This window comes from Nesoenas mayeri, assembly GCF_963082525.1.
Source record: "Nesoenas mayeri genome assembly, chromosome: 2".
Lineage (NCBI taxonomy): Eukaryota > Metazoa > Chordata > Aves > Columbiformes > Columbidae > Nesoenas > Nesoenas mayeri.
In genome coordinates, this window is record NC_137543.1 from 91,559,870 (window position 1) to 91,577,255 (window position 17,386).

Consider the following 17,386-nt stretch of genomic DNA (forward strand, 5'->3'; position numbering starts at 1 on the left):
GGGCGAAGGAGGGAGGTGGGGGGTAAAGTTGTGCCGAGTTCTCTCCTTAGAGCCGCCCCTCCCTCCCTCCCTCCCTCCCCGCGACGAGGGCGAGATAGAGATGCTGTTTGCAACAGGCGGCTGCTGCCGCCGCGGTAGCGCGTCCCCGGGAGAGGAGCCCGAGCGACACGTGATGTGTCTCCTTATCAGGGTGCGCGGGGCAGCGCGGGGGCGGGCAGGGGGCGGGGGCGCCCGCGGAGCGCGGCGCGGCGGGGTCCCTAACCGTGCCCATCTCTCCCCTCCAGGGAGGCGCGGAGGACGGGAAGTTAGCGCGGAGTTGATGAACTTTGCACATCCACAGAAACGCCATTTTGATTCCTTTTTCCGGAACAAGTTTGCAGCTCCCTCCCGTGCGCGCTCCCCCCACGGCGCGCCCCCGCGCCCCCCCGGCGGCCCATCCTCCCGGCATGTCGCGGCGCAAGCAGCCCAGCCCCAGCAAAGTCCGGCGTAAGTACCGCGGCGCTGCTCGGCCGCCGCGCTCCCTCACAAAGGGCAGGAGCGTGCCTTAACTCCGGAGGGATTTTTTTTTCTTAAGCGGCGGGGGGGGGGAAGAAAGAGGAGGAAAAATAAACTTCTGGGAGGGGGCAGGCGCTGGGGTCAGGACGTTGCAGCGTGTCGGCTGGTCTTGCGACTTCTTTAAAAAATGAAATGCTTGTTGTGGGGGGGGGAGGAAAAAGTTTCCTTTTAAAAAAAAAAAAAGGGAAAAAAAGTTTGGCTGGCAGCGGTGGAGATGATGATGAGTTCGTGCAGCCTCCCTCTTCCCTTCCCCCGCTCCTCCCTCTCCTCTCCTCCCTCCGCAGCTCCTGTTTTTTTTTTTTTTTTTTTTTTTTTCCCCTTCCCTGTTGCAGACTTTCTACCAACCAGCAGCACCAGCCGCGGCGTTTTGCCTTCAGGACCTGATGCTCATCCATATTAAACCGTCTGAGCTCAGGAATCCGGCCAGATCATCCCCCCCTCCTGCTGCAAAGTTTATTTTTAACCAGCCACCGCCACAATTTGGATGGGGCTGCGAGGAAGCAACATCTTCTAGCCCGGCTCGCCCCCGTCTCCCGAGCCCGCAGCCGCTTGCCTTTTAACTTTTCCTTCGGGCTTATTTTCCTGCCGGCGGTGGTAGCGGGTCCCGCGGCGGCCCCTGCCCGCTTTTCCCGGCCGGGAGGGCCGAGCCGGAGCTGGGAAGTTGGGATGAAGGCGCCCCTTCTTTGCAGGTAGAGCAGGCTTGCGCCGCGCATCTCTACGCTGACTTTCCGCTCCCCCCACCCCCCCCCGGCGGAGCCGACCGGCCGTGGCTGCCCTTGGCACCCCGGTACCTTTCCCCTCTCCTCTCTCCTCTTCTTCTTTATTTTTTCCCCTTTCCTCCTCTTTCTCCACCTACCCCCGCCCCAGGGTAGGGACGTGCGTGTCCTTTCCCGTGCCGGCCTGCGCGGTGGTGGCGGGGGAACCAGGCCGGGGGGAGGGGGGCTGCGCTGCCCCCCACGGGTCCCCCCAGTCCCGCTGCCTTTGTGCGGTGCCAGGGACACATCCCTGCGCGGCGGGGCCAGCGGCGGGCACGGACGCCCGGGCGGCGTCACCACTACAGGAAGGAGCTGGGCAGCATCCGAGGTGGGGGGGTGGGTGAAACGGGGGGGTCCGTGGCCGCCTTCGCCCCTTTCACCCTCCGTCTTGGCGGGGGGAGCGGTGGAGACCCCCCCTGCAGCGGCGGTGTTTGGGATGAAAACAAAGTTTCGGGCCGCCAGCGCCGCGGTGCCCGGTGCGGATGGGAGCCAGCCGCGACCCGTCTCTCAGGCGACTGCGCTCCCCATCGCCGTTGCTACGGGCCAGGACCCCCCCCCGGCGGCTCCGCGGGGCCTCGGTGAGGATGCGAGGCAGATCCTCCCACCCACTCATCATGCATGGGGCTGGCCTCTTCTTCCCCCCCCTTCCCCATCCTCCGGCGGTGCGGGGGGCGCGGGCCGGGCCGGGCGCGGTTCTTGTTGGGCAGAGCCGGGTCGGGCCGCGCTGGGCCGGGGAGCGTGGCGCGCCGAGATGCTGCAACTTTTTTTTTCCAGCAGAGGAGGGAGGGCGGTGGATTGAACTTTGTCATGTCGCAGATAAGTTTCCTCTGGCTTCTTCTCCCTGCACTTCTCCCCCGCCTCCCCTCCGCACGCACGCTGGCCTTTTTTTTTTTTTTCCCTGCTATTTTTATTTTTTTAAACTTTTTTCCCCGGTCTCCAATATCTTCGCCTGCTCGGCATCCTCGCCAGGTTGCGCAGGAGGAGGAGGAGAGGGCTTCTCCTGGCTCAGCACATTTCCCAGCTCGGCTGCGTGCCCCGCGGAGGCCCCGGCACCTCCGCGCCTCGCCGCCCTCCCACGGCCGCGCCGGGGTGTCCGGCCCGGAGCTGATGCTCTGGTCCTGCCCGCCGAGGAGCCAGCATCCCGCTTAGGAACCACTGGAATGATTTCTGGAGGGAGAGCCGGGGGGGGGGAAACACAACCGTCCAGTTTTAATCCCGACTCCCTGTTTCACCCGTCTTCTGTTGTAGATAAGATTAAGAGTGGTTACCTATTTGAGAAAGTAGTTAAACGTCTAGTTCAGTGTGATTTGGGAGCAGTGGTGTAGGAGAGAGCAGATGCAGTTGATGTTTCTTACTGTTCCAACACAGACTCCAGCCCTGTGCCTTGGAAAAAAAATTGCTTATTAACAACAGGAGCAGTTGCTAAATAACGCTGTCTTGTCACCCTTGCAGCACACAGTAGACAGCTGTTATGATGGCTGAAGTTTTTTCGTTGAGGTCTGTCGTTTTGACATAAGCACCGAGTTTTGTTACCGCAGTTCCTGTTTTCCACAGGGTCAGCGTGCGTGAAAGGGATGCAGTGACTCAGGGTCAGGCCAGCCATATTTGTTTTAGGTTTTAATTTTCTCTTTGAAGACTTAAGGGTATATAGTCTTTTCTTGGTGTGCCTGCATAATGCCTATTAGCCTTAACGGGAGTCGGGTACATCCAGGGAAGAATAGGCCTTTTGTTTGTTAGAAACCCAGAAACAGCATGAATCCATCATCCAATCAATCAGAGGACCAGGGCTCTCCCTCACCTGCCGGCAAAGACACATCCAGCCTCCTCTATTGCTACAGGGCAGCTGTGCTCGGCTCAGTGTGGCCTCTCTGCTCCTTCACCTTCCTCCTCCTCCTCCTCCTGGCAGCTGTATTTGGAACTGACTTCGTATTGTGTAGTTCGAAAAACACCATCCTTAAAGTACAATCGAGTAAACTTTTCTTCTGCTCTAATTTCCCATGCAGCTTCTAGTTGTCAAACTGTTGTTTGTCCACCAGTAATGCATCAGTAATGCCAAGTTATGTAGCCATCCTTACACATTTCTTTTAATAACTAATGACCTTGAAGAATATATATATTTGGCTTGATATTAAGATAGAGTATAACAAGGTGTTTGCTGATTGTTTTCTGTTTTTTTGTTTGTTCGTTGGTATTGTGGTTTTGTTTGTTTGTTGGTTTTTTTTTCACTTGGACCTGGATGTTTCAAGCTTTATTTGCTTGTGTATTTCAGTGTAGTGAAACATCTTATTCTGACTCAGCTCACCCAGGTTGTATGCCCATTCTTAACTCTTGACAATATTCAGTGACCCTCTGACCAAGTGGCTTTGCTTTTTGGTTCTGAGCGTCAGGAGATTCTTGAAGTTCCAAAACTGGGAAAGCTGAATGTCATCTGTTAGTAATATCGATAATCTCCTTTGGTACCAAAGGCAAGTGCAATGTTTCCCAAGGCATACAAACATTGACTTTGGTAGTGCCTTTCTCGGTCCTTAAGGATTTTATCACTTTGCCTGCATTGAAGTCACACTGCAATCATAAGAGTAGCTTGACTTTAGCCTGTGAAAGTTTCTTCTTAAGCAGAAATAGTTTGTATTGCTTTCAGTGGGATTTCTAATTTAAATAAAAACTGTTCATGTTCTTACATTGCATAGATTAAAAACATATAGATAAATCCCTTTGGTTATGTTCATTATCCCTTGTAAAAGTAGGTGGTGCTTAGAAGGTCATAGGATAAGTGTTGCTAAGCAGCTAAACAGAAGGATGCTAAAATTAACCTGAGTGTTTTTGTAAGGGATTCACTTTTTAAGAGGCAATAATTTTTATTGACTTAAAATACTATTTTTGATAGTAAAACATACGGGGGAAAAAAACCCCACACAACAAAAACCTTAAATGCATGAATAAAGCTTTCCAGGGGACTGTGTCGAGTATTCAAGTTAACCACATACAGGAGTAATTCCATCCTTCCCCAGTATGCCTAAATTTTGCCAGCATTGGCAAAATCTTGATTTGTGGCCTTTGCAAATGTCCTTCTGGAGTTATCTGTTGCTCCAAGAGCATCTGATGTATGTTGGATAGCAGCCTGTAGGGATGGTCTTGGGAAAAAAGGAACTGCAAAGGTTCCCCAGGAACAGGCAGAAAACAAGTAAATCCTGTTAGTCTGTAATCTATGCATGTGCAGAAAAAGCCCCTTTTAACTTTTTGATGAATGATGTCTAAGTTTGGAAATCTGTGTTTTAGGTGTACACTCTTAAAACATGTGAAATCATGTCTTCTTCTTTCAGTGCAATAAAGGCTGTTTTAAAATGAGTGTATTATTGGGCCATGTTACTGGACCAGTTTGAGACGGCTGCCTTGAGGATGTGGTAGCTTCTTTCTTGGGAGATAATTGTTTGTAGAGGAGGATGGTTCCCATGAAGGCAGTGAGAATGCCTGTTGCTCTGTATCTTTCTTTTACCTCTTTTCTGAGTTCAAGCAAGACGGTCAGTCATGGAATTACAGCTTTAAAATACGCTTTTTCAAGAGTATTCTGCAGCTTGGAAAGGGGCCAGGAACTGCTTCGAGTTCTTTTGAGTACAGCTTCATCGTGGATGGAGTGCTCAGGTGCCCTGCAGCTTTGCTGGGAAGTGTCTTGAGGAGCAGATGTAAACTTTGAGGGTGAGAAGAAATCGCTTTCGGAGACCATGCAACAGTTTGCTTCTTATTTTGAGGTGGGAGATCTGAGTCGCCAAGTGGTTGTCCAGCTGTTAAAGCAGATTTTCTTTGGAGAGGTGTATGAAGAATCCTTTCTCTGTGCGTGTTGTTTGTGGTTTGTTTTTTTTGTTTTGTTTGTTTGTTTTAGTATCCTACATAAACCGGCACCTACGGGAGCTGCAGCACCCCCCACCCCTATTTAGGAGCATCTTTATAGGCACTGATTTCAAAGGCAAGACTTAAGGTGTCTTTGGAAATGCTGTGCCTGTGATACACTAAAAAGTTAGCTGTCTGTGTGGAGCCAGCAAGGGCTTGAAACTTGCAGAACTTTGCCAGGCCAGGTTTGGTTATCAGCGTTTGATTACAAATGAAACTAGGTGAGGTTGGCTGAGGTGGGAAGTGCTGGCTCTGTTCTGGGGTACTTCTGAACAGGAATTTCAGGAGCATTGGCTCTTTGTTCTTCCTCAGTGCAAGAAATCTGATGATGGCTTATCTTTGATGTCTGCCAGTCATGATGTTTTTCCCACCTGAAGGTGTTCCCTCCACCCCACCCTGCCCCTCTGTTTTGAATTGCAACATTTGAGGGCCAGTGACTTAGAAGAGCACCAGTACCAGAGCATCTTGTCCCCCTTCCCTCAGAGCAAGGTGACAAAAGCTATTTAGAGCCTTATTATGAAATATTAAGAGTACAAATAATTGCTAGCTGTGGCATATGCCGTGGTCTCCTGTTGGGTGGCGTGTTTGTGTTGTGCTAGAACAGGGTCAGAACAAGGAAAATGGCCCGGACTAAAGGAAAAAGAGCCACTTGAAGAAGGGACGCTTGGCTCGTGGCTGTGCTGGTGTTAAACCTGTTAGAGCAGCCTCTTGCAGTCAGAAGGGAATTGTCCTGATGTAACTGAGCACTGCCTGGACCTGTGCTTCCTTTAGAAACAACACAGGCGTTCTGGTGTATCCTGCTTTTTTTTTTTTTTTAATAGTGGTATTTCAGCTTTCAGGTTGGCCAGCCTAGCAATCAATAAAGGTGGTTGCCTTTGAATAGGTGCTTTACACAAAAGAAGTAGTTGGTGGGTGGAGACTGTTTATTCAGAGTGATTCAACTAAGTAAGGCCAAGAGAATCTGAATACCTCTTTAAAGATGCAGAGAAAGGCAGCTGTTTTAACAACAGGATTCACCTGCAGAGTCCCAGCCATCCACAGAGGTGCTACAGCAAGGGAGAAGAAAAGTTGTCAAAATCCCCCAGGGGCGTTGTTAGGCTCCTGAACTAAAATAGGGATTCCAAGGACCATTAGAGAGAGAGGCCTTTTGGGCCCTGATTACCTCCCTCATCTCCTTTGGCAATCCTCCCATAAGAAACATGTGGAATGCACCTTTCAGATTCCACTGTTTTCCTGCACCTAACTTTCCTGAGCAAAAAATTTTGTGTTTAATCTTGTTTAATTATTTACTTATTTGATCTCAGGATTTCGAGATTTCTTTTTCCCTTTGAAGAAGATGTTCCCTCATCTTGGTGTCTGAAGTTTCTTTGAAGATCCATTTCCACGAAGGATGTTATTTGTGTAGAGCTCTCAAAAAGTGTGGGAGAACTGCTTGCACACAGTGGCCAAGTGACTTCCCAGTGTAATTTCTGTCAGCTTTGGAAAATGGCATTTTGACTTTTAAGTCGCTCTGGGTAAAATGTACATTAAGCATCTTAGACATTTTCTATGCTGGTGTGCCCGAGTGACTTGCCAATTCAATTCTAAAACATGAATGTATTTCGTGGTTAATAGTGGAAGTGCCAGCCTCTGATACATATAAGACTTTTCCACATGTCGTCTCCTGGTGGGTGTTTTAGCAGGTGTTAGCATGTGCTTTCTTGAAACAGCACAAATGTACTCATAGGTGTTTCAGGCATGTGTGGCTGCCATCACCCATCCTTTGAAAATGGAGGATGATCAGCCGTTGACAAACCTTTTTTTAGTTAGTTTAGTTATGTGCTTCCTTTCTGAACATGAGGGAAGCAACATATTCACGTTGAAGTGTAGCTGGCCTTTGCTTTTATCGTGCATGATTAGCTGGCTTTAACTTGAGCCCTTGTTAGTCCCGTTTCGTACAGCAGGTGATGTCAGTGTTCAGGTGTATCTCCCTGGGAGTGCTTTGCTCAGAGCACTTGCATCACAGCAATAAATTCCATTCCCGTGTTCAGGCCATGCTCCTTCACACTGCTAACGTTACGGCTCGGGCAAGAGAGAGCTGCTTTGGATTTTGCACCAATAAACAGCAGTACTTCCTTGTATTTCCTTTAGGGAGCAACATCACTTTTAATTTGGACCACTCACAGCTTGGGGTGGGGGAAAGAGCCTAGTTTAAGTTCCTCTTTTAGTTACAGAAAATGCACTTTCTTCATTTAATTGAGTTCATGATGTCTCATTGCTCTTAGTGTTTGCAGAACATGAGAAACAGCCAGGACATGAATACCTGCGTGCTGTTCTTCATTCGCGGGTGCATTTTTTTCTGATGTTGATTCGGTCACCTCTGTATTGAGGACAACAGGTGGCTGTGGCCTCTTATGCATGTGCTTGCCTGCTTGTCCCCTCCTTCTCTGCAAAAGCCTTAAGGTACCCTGAATTGGTGTTCACTCGGATAACTTGCAGAACAACTCACATATTTTGCTGTCTATACGTCCTGATGCTGTTGGATGGAAGGCCCAGGAAGTGGGGTAGAAGCCGGTTGTGGAAGAGATGTGGCTGGGTTACTAAGGGCTTCCGTTGGTGAGGTTTGACTGTCATTTTCCAGGGGAAGAACTATGAGTGCAATGACAAGTCCTTTTCTACAGAGATGTAACTTAGGCCTTGTACTTAGTTGGTTTGAAGGGTGGGCGTCTTTTGGTCTGTTTTTCTGACAGCTGCAGGTACCACTTGTTCTTCGTCCTTATCAGATGGCCCAGCCAGATGTCACTTAGCACATCTTACTACGTTTCCAAGTAAAGTTCAAAACTATGGTCCTTGGCAGCTTCTGGAACAAGTCTTGGAGCAATTTCCAGCCTTTGCAGCAGATAGGTGGCTTTTCTGCTTGGTAAGATGTCCTGGAAATCTTTGAACTGTAAGGAACCTAACTCTCCATGTTGCAAACGGGTAAAGAGGGCTGTATCACAGTGCCTCTGTTTCCCTGGCGTAAACTCAGTTTATTGTTGGAAACTGTGCTTTTCTTTAAATAGTGACGAATTTATTTTCACATCAGTGCTTCCTACAGTTCTCCGTGGGAGAAATCTTCTCCATCCTCTGTCTCCATTCCTCTCTGGTAAATGGCAGCATCCTTTTGCTGAGTGTGAAGTGGTCACCACGTTCAACCTAAACAGAGGGTGAATTTCTAGGGGTGGGTGAAGCGATCTGTACCTTGGAGTGGATGCCAGTTACCTTGGGAGGAAGCCATGCGGATTATAGGCTCTGCTGGAAGGAACTGGTACATTCTGTAAACGCTGCATCCCCACTACCTGTAGTTGAAGGAATTCTCAATCTGTATTTGCAGAGCTTTTTGGAACTTGTAAGCTCTTTAATTCTAGTGACTGGAGATTTTTCCATGGTTCCCTTTTCCCTTGGGAAAAAAAAAAAAAAAGAAATAAATAGTAAAGTTATTAATTTTAAATGCACAAAAGTTAAGGTGTTCACAGAGCAGTTAAGTGGGCCAAGGTGAACACAGATCATGCCCCGGTATGGTTGCTATTATGTGTTTAGTAAATCAATAGATGTGTAACTAGTATGTAGAAGTGGCTTACATAGAAAACGTGGCTTCATTTGAATCAACAGCAAAATTCTTTCAGGCTTCACTGGAGTAAGATTTTATGTGGGGTACATACAGCTGAAAGCTCTTGAGCATTTGTAGCATGAAAGATGCCAGGAAACTTTAAAAAACTGAAACACTAATAGTGTCTTTGTATTTTTCTGGTGCTTGAAATTCCAACAGATGTAGTTACAAAGTCAGTGCATCTGTTTCAGGAACTTGCTTGATAAATAGCAAACTGAATTTGAGGTGTAATAGGCTATTTTGACTAAATTGTCTTCTGCCCTGATTTTGAGCATCGCTGAAACAGTGGGACCATTGCTGCATCCTTCTTCTAAATCCTAGAGGCTGTACTTTAACTTTCTAGTGTATATTTGCCCTGGTGAATGGGAGGAAGACTTGTCCTTCCCAGGCCTGCCCTTCCCTGCAGGAAATGGGGAATGTAGAGAATTCTCCCCGAGGATGGATCTGGGGCAGAGATGGCCCCTGTGTGTTTGGGGCCAGAGTTTTTATTTACACCATTGCGTAACTCTTAATCTCCATAGGAAAAGATGTGGGTGAGTAGATTCGCAGTGCCACTGGCTTGCATGTGGCTGTGGTCTGCCTGATAGCTGACATGTGCTAGTATTGCATAGGAGATGTACTGATGCCTGCCTGGGGTTGTCCTGGCGTATGGGGTGACCCTGTGCAGAAGGATCTGCTGTTGCCTGACTTTCGGCCTCGTGCATTGACAGCCTCTCTCATGCCTGCACTGTCTGACTTGTCTGACTCTTCAGTAAATGTTTCCCGTTGTGTGCTCACTGTATTTTTCAAAACGATTGCTAAAAAGTATTTGGGCCAAAAATGATTTACAGTGGACAAGAAGATGCCAGCAGCATGTGCAAATTGCACGCTATAGTTCCTGTCCCAGCTCGTGATTCAAACAGAGCTGGACAACCCAGTAGCACAGATGTGGATTATGAAAGTCCAGACTGCTGATTTAAAAATTTCCACTATTTCTGTTAATGGATGTTTATACGAGCTGCCACGTCTGAAGACCCGAGAAATGAGCTGGTGGTGGTCGTCTTTGTTTAATTCCCAGTATACAGATGCCAAGTGTTATGCTTTGATTTCCTACACTGTAAACTCTTTGGGGCAGGGATCAGCATTCAATTACCAAGTTTTGAAAAGCCACCTAACACGTTGTGGAACTGACCTGCTCGGCACTACCTCAGTATAAATGTTTAATTATAACTATCTTCTTACCCTGTAGCAGAGCCTTTCCAGATATCAAGGTTGAGGCATGCTGGGAACCTGTGCTACTGCTGCTGAGGTGTCTGCGTATAAACAGCTTTGGTTGCAAGGCAGAATTTGGGCAGCTGTCATAAACGCCTAATTTGCACACAAGGGATGGATTCTTTTCTTTTTTTTTTCTTTTTTTTTTTTTTCCCTAGGCAATATAGGTGCGAGTATATACACGTGTTCAGGTATCCACATTGATTAGTTTAGAAGCAAATACACTCCTAGCTTTAGTACATGTTTTAAAGCATCACAGTCAGACCATGTCCTTCTCTCTCCCTTTTGCTTTCGGTCTGCATGTAAAAATGACAAATATCAAGGTTCTGAAACTTAGACATTAGAAGAAGAAACTGGGAATAGAAAGGTGTCACCCCCACTCAATACGTCACCTTCCCAAGGCTGAAATGAAGTGCCGTTGCTGGCTCCTGCCTTTCACAGAGTAATCTACTTCTCTTGCCTTGAGTGACTTGTGTTGTAGCTTTAAACTGAATTCCTAAATCATCCAAACAGTGATCTATGTATCATTTGTTATGTTTATACAACATGAAAGCGTATGGAGTAATGGAAACATCTAGAAATTAGACCTCCAGAGAAGACTCCCATTTTAATCGGGTTACTTACTTGGGTTAAACCAACTCAAATTTAAAACACGTGGGCTCACGTACTAAACTAGTTGCATTTTCAGCACTCCAGGAGTCCATCTGGGAGTTTATCGGTGTGTTGTCGCTAGCCTGTTCCAGCCAGCTTTGTAGGAGCAGTTTGGTGTTACTAAGGTTGGAATAAGCTGATGTCACATTTTTGTCCACAGTGCATAGCAAGCAGAGGTCAAACACTTGTACAGCCGGTGATACTATGACTTGTTAAGAATGTACGCAGCAGGTCGCTTTTCAAAACATCTTTTGAAAAGCAGCCTGTGAGAGCAGTGCCATGTAGAAGAGACGTGCATCTTCCTCTGGCATCAGCAAATGGATGCATCCTATCGCATTGGACTGCTGAGCGTGTTTAGTCATGTTACTGTAATAAGCTCTGGGAACAGGAATGGGTTCTGCCCTGCCGCGCTTCGGGAAGATTTGAATGAATTTGACTGGTTTGTTACAGGGAAACTCCTGTTCGTATCTGCTGCTTTTGTGCTGCGTACAGCAAAGGAAGGGGTCGAGTTTGTTTCTTGGCTAAATGGGGGTTTCTTTGCAATTTGGGATTGCTAGCATTACTTAAATACTTATCCCTTAGAAGAGGTGAAATTAAAAAAAAATTGTAAGTGACTGGCAGAATTGCCAGTGTGTCTGGTGCTGACAGTGTACAGATCTGCTTGGTTTCGAGACTCCTCTTTGCCCAGACAAACTATTAGGGACCATTCTCTTGCTTCCAGCCATAGCCTTCAGGCATCCCTATTTCCCCTGCCCTGGTGAATCATCCTACAACATATGCAGATGTACATTTTAAATGTGCTGCGGTAGGGTTTATTGTCTTTATACTTTTCTTCTTGTCTTAACACAGCTTAGCCTGATGGCTCTCAGGGTGTTTTGTAAATTTGCTGGGGGGGGTATGTGTGTATGTCAGAGGGAAGTCTAGATCACGCCAAGCACTGATCCTGCAGACACTTTAAACAGAGATATAATTCTACTTAAGTAGGTTGTCCCATTTAAGTCAAAATACTGGCATGGGCGAAGTTAAGGGAAGTGTTTCAAGACTGGGGCCTGCGTTTAACTTTCAGAAAAAGTATTCCTGACAGAAGCCAGAATCTTTAACCCGTGTGAGCTGCAGCTTCAAACTCATCTCGCTGACTTAAGTTCCTGACCTACTCGAGCAGGTATTGCTCGGCCCCAGCACATGTCGCAGGTCTTGTGGCCCGAGAAGAGCTGGCTTTGAAGAGAGATGGCAAGAAACGTGGCCGTGGACCCGCACTCCTTCGACGTGCAGTGTCTGCAAGAGTTAAACGAAAGCACTCCAGCAGCTCATGTGCTCTCTCCAGTGTGTGCATACTTTCCTAATCTTGACATGGGGTCTGAGCTGCCGGCTCCGAGGGTGTACGTGAAGTTGGCTTGGCTGTCACCTCTTCACTCCCTGCATCTGGCTGTGGCTCAGCACAGGGACGCTCCTTGCCACCGGGGTTACCGGCTGCAGACAGCCAGCTGCCTAAAACCCGTGCCCATGGGGCTTTCTGGGCCAAAAAGTGCCCTGGTGCACCTCACCTGCCCCGGCCATGTTTCCTGCCCTTGCAGGGAGCACCGGAGGGAAGAAGTGCTGCAGTGGCCCCTTGCCTGCATCTGGAAGATGTCTCGCACCCTCTTTGCGCTCTCAAGTTGTTCTGGTTGAGCTTTCTGCTGCTCTGCTATCATCATTTGGCTGGAGAACAGCTGCCTCCGAGAATGGGTCTGCTTTAAAATAGGGGAACAGCTGTACGGAGCGGGGCCTGCGGGCCAGTCTCCGATGCTGGCAGGCCATCCCCACACATGGGCAGAGGGAGGATAGAGCACGTGCTTTTTTTTCCTCCTCTAGGTGACAAAGTCCTAAGGGCGACTTGGGCCTCGGGTGTTCAGGAAGAAAAACTGCAGTTCCTTCACGCCACAGCACGCTGTCAAAAAAATTGCTAAGCGTTTCTGACCAGAGGCTGGAAATAAAAGCCACCTTTTCTTTTTTATATATATATATATTTTTTTTTTTTTCGCTTAGGTTTCCTTGTAAAAGCTGCCAGTGGCCACCTCGCCCCACCCTGCAGACGTGTGGGCGGGAGAGGGGGTAGCCGGCAGGAGGGAACATCACCAAAAAGGCAGAGCGACTTGGCTCTCAGCCACACACAGGAGCAGGAACAGCTGCCTGGATGGCCCCCGGAGCCTCACTGATGTCAGCCTAACCAGTGCTCCTTAAAATGCCGCACCGCGTGTGGGGGACGAGGGGGAGCAGGGCTGGGAGCAGGTTTGAAGAAGTAAACAGTACACAAAAGGACCCCCGTCATTCTTTTTTCTCTCTCCTCTTGAAAACAGACCTCTGATTTTATAGGAATGGGAAGGTTTTGGATGAGTGAGTGAGAGTTAGGAGAAATTCATAAAAGTAGAACAAGTTACTGAAAGCAAGGAGCAGAAAGAATACGTGTTGTAAAATTTGTGTGTGTCTGCAGTGTGTCTGTTTGCTTGTTTTTTTTCCTTTTAAGAGGAGCGTGGCTAGGAACAGTTTGGTGCTGTTGGATAAATCTGTCAGTGCCATTCTCTTCTCTCTCCCCTATGTTGTCTCTGAGAACCTGTCACACTGTGACAGATCATACTGTCAAACATCATACTGTGTTTGGAAAGCGTCTGGCTTGCCTTGGGATGCCGTATAAAATATGGCAGGATGTGGCATCCTGCGGGGAGCACGTCATGTGTGCTCGCTTGGCCTCCTGCGCTTGCTTGAGCAGAGGAAGGGAATGCACATCAGAAGAACACAGTTGTTCGCAGCTCCTTTCCACTCCCCTGTGTTGTTCCAGAGAGAATGGTGCTTTGCATTACCCGTGGCTTTTACTGAAGCTGTCTTTTCCTCCTATATTGATACCGAGGTTCCCTGATGGCAGGAGCCTCTGCGTGGTTAAGGGCGGCGGGGCTGTCTGACCTCCGTGACGTGGGATGCACAGTGTAAAATTACCCCTCTGAATTACCAAACTGAATGAATGCGAGTTCCTCTTGGGCCTGAGATCGCTTCTTCCTATGTAGTGGTTAATACAGTAGTTTCCGAAAGGCGCGAGAGAATCTGACGTGTAGCTGGAAGTGCTGAGGGAAGAGGATACCAGCTTTTCCAGAGCTGTGCTGCTCAATCACAGAACGAGGTTGAACTGGCCATGAAACTGGATTCCAGGGTGACATGGTGATTGCAGTCTCCACTGGCCTTACTTCTTCCCACAGCTGGGGAGTTGATTTTCCCAGTAGGCCTGTGCCAGCAGAGTCCTGCTGCTAGTCTTGTGGTGTTACCCCAACACAGAAGTCGTGCCTGAATTGCTTGCACGTGGTGTGCGGTGCACAAACCTAGGCGACAGGGGTAAGCCAGCCCCTCTGGCCTTGTTGCAAAGCTGAATTTGCAAAATGCTGTCACCATCAACGCCAGTGTAATAATAAGCTGCAGAGATTCCGTCGTGAAAACCAGCGTAATATAGGCGTTTGAGGAGGAGGGTGTTCTGCTCTTGTATGAGGCTCTTGCTTTTTGCTAACTCAGGTTAACTTCACAAGTCCGCTTAACATTTCCTACATCGTTCCAGAATTCTTGTAGTAATTAGGAAAAATGACACAGGGTCACAGCAGTTGTATGGGATCGAGTAAGCATCTATTAACGTTCTTTTCAATTGGGACAGTGGCATGAAGAATTTATTTACTGAAGGTCATAGAAGGAGACAGTAACAGAGGGAGCAAAAGAACCCAAATGCTCTAAATCCAGTCCTCTGTCTTCACTGTTAGATCATGCTTCCTGTCAAAGATGAACCCACATAAAAACCTGGTTCACAAACAGATGACATTCAAATACTACCAGCATTGTAAAATATGGCTGGGGCTAATATATTTGCTGACTTTCATCTTGAGTGCTTGGTGGAACACCTGTAAGTATTTACATTTTAACATGAGCTTTTGTGCTTGTGAAAGCCGACAGTTTGACAGCAATGACCTCTCGCACAAAAGCCTGAATAAGTGATGAACTTCTAACAAATCCATGACCTGAACTCTGCTGGATGCGTATTGAAGGCGACAAGTTAATATGGCCTGTGGCAGTCCCAGCAAGAGGTCTGGCTCTGTGCTGGACTCTTCTGCTGGAGGTGGTCCACAGACGTGCCTCTCACCGCCATCCCTGCCCAAAGGCCTGGAAGTAAGTGTGCCTGTACTCAGTGCCTAGGTGAGGACACCAGAAAAGTGTTTGCTGCAGAAAGGACTTCAGTTTTTCCAGAGGTTTCTCATCCTGCTGCTCTGCTCTGAGCCTCGGCAAAGGGCTTGGTGTGTGTTGCAGAGAAGGCAGAAGCGTGGATGTGTCCCTCCCCTCCCAAGCGGTGCACTTCAGAGTTCACTGTGCTTAAATTGAATCCAGTGGTAGTTAAAACGTCAATTATGGGCGGCTGTGGAGTCGGACACATCTCTGCTGCAAGCGTGGTAACCTCTGGCTGTCAGACAGGGAAGACAGCTGTGGTATGGTCATCCCTAAAATCACCCTGACCTGAGTCACGCTGGAGCTGCAGCACTGGGGATGTTTCCTCAGGACTGCCCTGTCCTGGAATGAGCAGTTCCTGGTACGTGCTTGTCCATTGAAACGTGGATTCGGAGCAGGGAATGCCTCTTCAAGCTGACAGAAATGCCTCTGGATCTCTGGCGAAAGGTTTTTTTCGTCCTGTGGAGTAAGTCATACTGCATTTTTCTCCTGCAAAACTGAAAACTAGAGGGAGTCCTACTTATGTCTTAAGTCAGACCAAAAGCCTGCCTAGCCCAGGATGCTCGTCGATGTGGACTTACCAAAACAGAATATGGCAAAAGGCCACCTGTTATTGATGCTTTCCTAGTACAACCTACCAGCAATCTGCAGCTTCTGCAATCTCTTGAGCCAAAGGGTTGTCATATGGGTTCAGTATTTAGGATGAACAGAACTTTTTCCTGAGCTTGTCCAGTGGCTTTTTGAACCTGTACAGACACTTGACATGGTGGTGAGTTTTGCAGTTGGAGGGGAGGTGAAAACAACAACCTTCTAAACTTGCCATTTGATGCTTCCACTTGATACCATTTAGGACTTGTACTGTGGGAAATAGTGAGTAATGATTCACCAGTGACCTTCTCTATGCCTTTCTGGATTTTGTGAATCTCTGCTGTATCACCTCTGTGGCCTTCCTCCCAGGTTGGAGTCCCGATCTAAGTATTGGTTACTATGCAGAAGCTGTTCCGTGTGTTTGATTGCATTGTTCTCTGAATACTTGTTAAAGCCACAGTTTTCCTTGTTAGCATCTATCACAGGCAGATGCCAAAAGTGCTTCATTTGCCTACATATTTATTGCTGTAAGACATATACTTGAACAGGCTCAAAGATTTCCAGGTGCTGCCAGGATTCTCCTCTTCAGAAGCTTTTTTGGGAAACTTTCTCAGTGTTGGCAGGTTATAGGCAGAAGATGCTGATTGGTGAGGGTGTTTGCAGGTCTGGCTCAGTTACTTGCATCCCAGTTGCTTGAGAACTGCTTGTTTAAAGGGCGCTTTGCTCTCTGCCTTCTTTCCCAAAACCACTACCAGTTTCTAAAAGCAGTATCTCTGTATCCTTCCACTTCATATTTTTTTACCCCTTCAGGGCAGCCTGAAGTGCATCCATCATACCTAAAACCTTAGGGAATGCTGCTCCTGGGGTGTTTTTTTGAGCTCCACCCCAACAAAGTGATACTACCCACAAAAAGGTTTGCCCACTCCTCCTCATCCAAATACTAGACTGCTTATATGGGATTCTAACTAAGATTCACTCATCTGTTTGCTCTCTGCAGATATCAGAAGAATTGGTTTGAGGTCCTTAAATAAAATGTTTATTGATGTAAGCCTGTCCTGTTCCCATCCCCTTTTTTTGGTAGTCTGCCAACCCACTTGCCCACCTGTAGGACTGCTCCATGTTGCTGGACTTGGAGATTTTAATTTCTGCAGCCAAAAGAATTTTGCTTCAGTACTAACCATACCGCTAGTATTTACTTACGTTAGATTGCTCCCAGGGTGCTTTACAAATCAGTGCCTACAATGCTACTGAAATGCAGCTGCTTCTGAAGTGGAAAGTGAGAAAGGAAAGGTTTAGATCAGGTCATGCTAACCCCTTTCTTTCTCTGTGTAAAATGCTGCACATTCTTCAGTACTGACATAGCCTAAAAAGGAACCTTGACTTTTAACGCCCTCCCTTAACCTGCCTACCAAATGATGCGTGCTACCTGATTTGTATTTAGCTGATGAAAAACTATATTCCAGCTTGCCAGAACTGGGAACTTAGTTGCAGGGGTGATGGTCGCCATTTCAAACCTTTTAGTAAAGAAAGCCCTTCACTGTGAGAACTCAGCTTTATCTAGGTTACTTATTCCCTTTATTAAGCCCCTCAGGATGGATGAAATATAGCGGCCTTTGGAGAAACAAGCCCTGTTCATTGTGCTGTACTGATTTATAATCATAATCTTCCAGTGTTGCTGTGTATAAAACCATTCTAATAAGCTGTTCAGCACTTATTGCTGCAGTCTGCAGGCTCTGGGAAATTATATAATGTTTGGAAATAGCCAGCCTATCTGTTCGGAGAAATGAGGCAGGGACTCTCCTTTTAAACTATGAAGTTGTGGTTGTAGTTCTGACTGTTGAAT

The 17,386-nt window shown here is 47.6% G+C and overlaps 1 protein-coding gene across 3 annotated transcripts in view; it reads left to right on the top strand.

Moving 5' to 3' along the window:
* The first annotated feature begins 220 nt into the window (after nt 1–220).
* The window catches only part of RREB1 (ras responsive element binding protein 1), a 126,197-nt gene continuing 109,031 nt past the window's right edge, over nt 221–17,386 (top strand). For 2 of the 3 annotated variants that reach the window (XM_080338521.1, XM_080338520.1), the window contains exon 1: nt 221–486. Coding sequence is in view for 1 of the 3 variants with exons in the window: in XM_080338520.1 (XP_080194646.1) it covers nt 447–486 (40 nt within the window). In the remaining 2 variants the exon portion in view is untranslated. Of the gene's footprint in view, nt 487–612; nt 1,245–17,386 lie in introns of those variants that run through there. The other variant, XM_080338522.1, reaches the window with a different exon arrangement.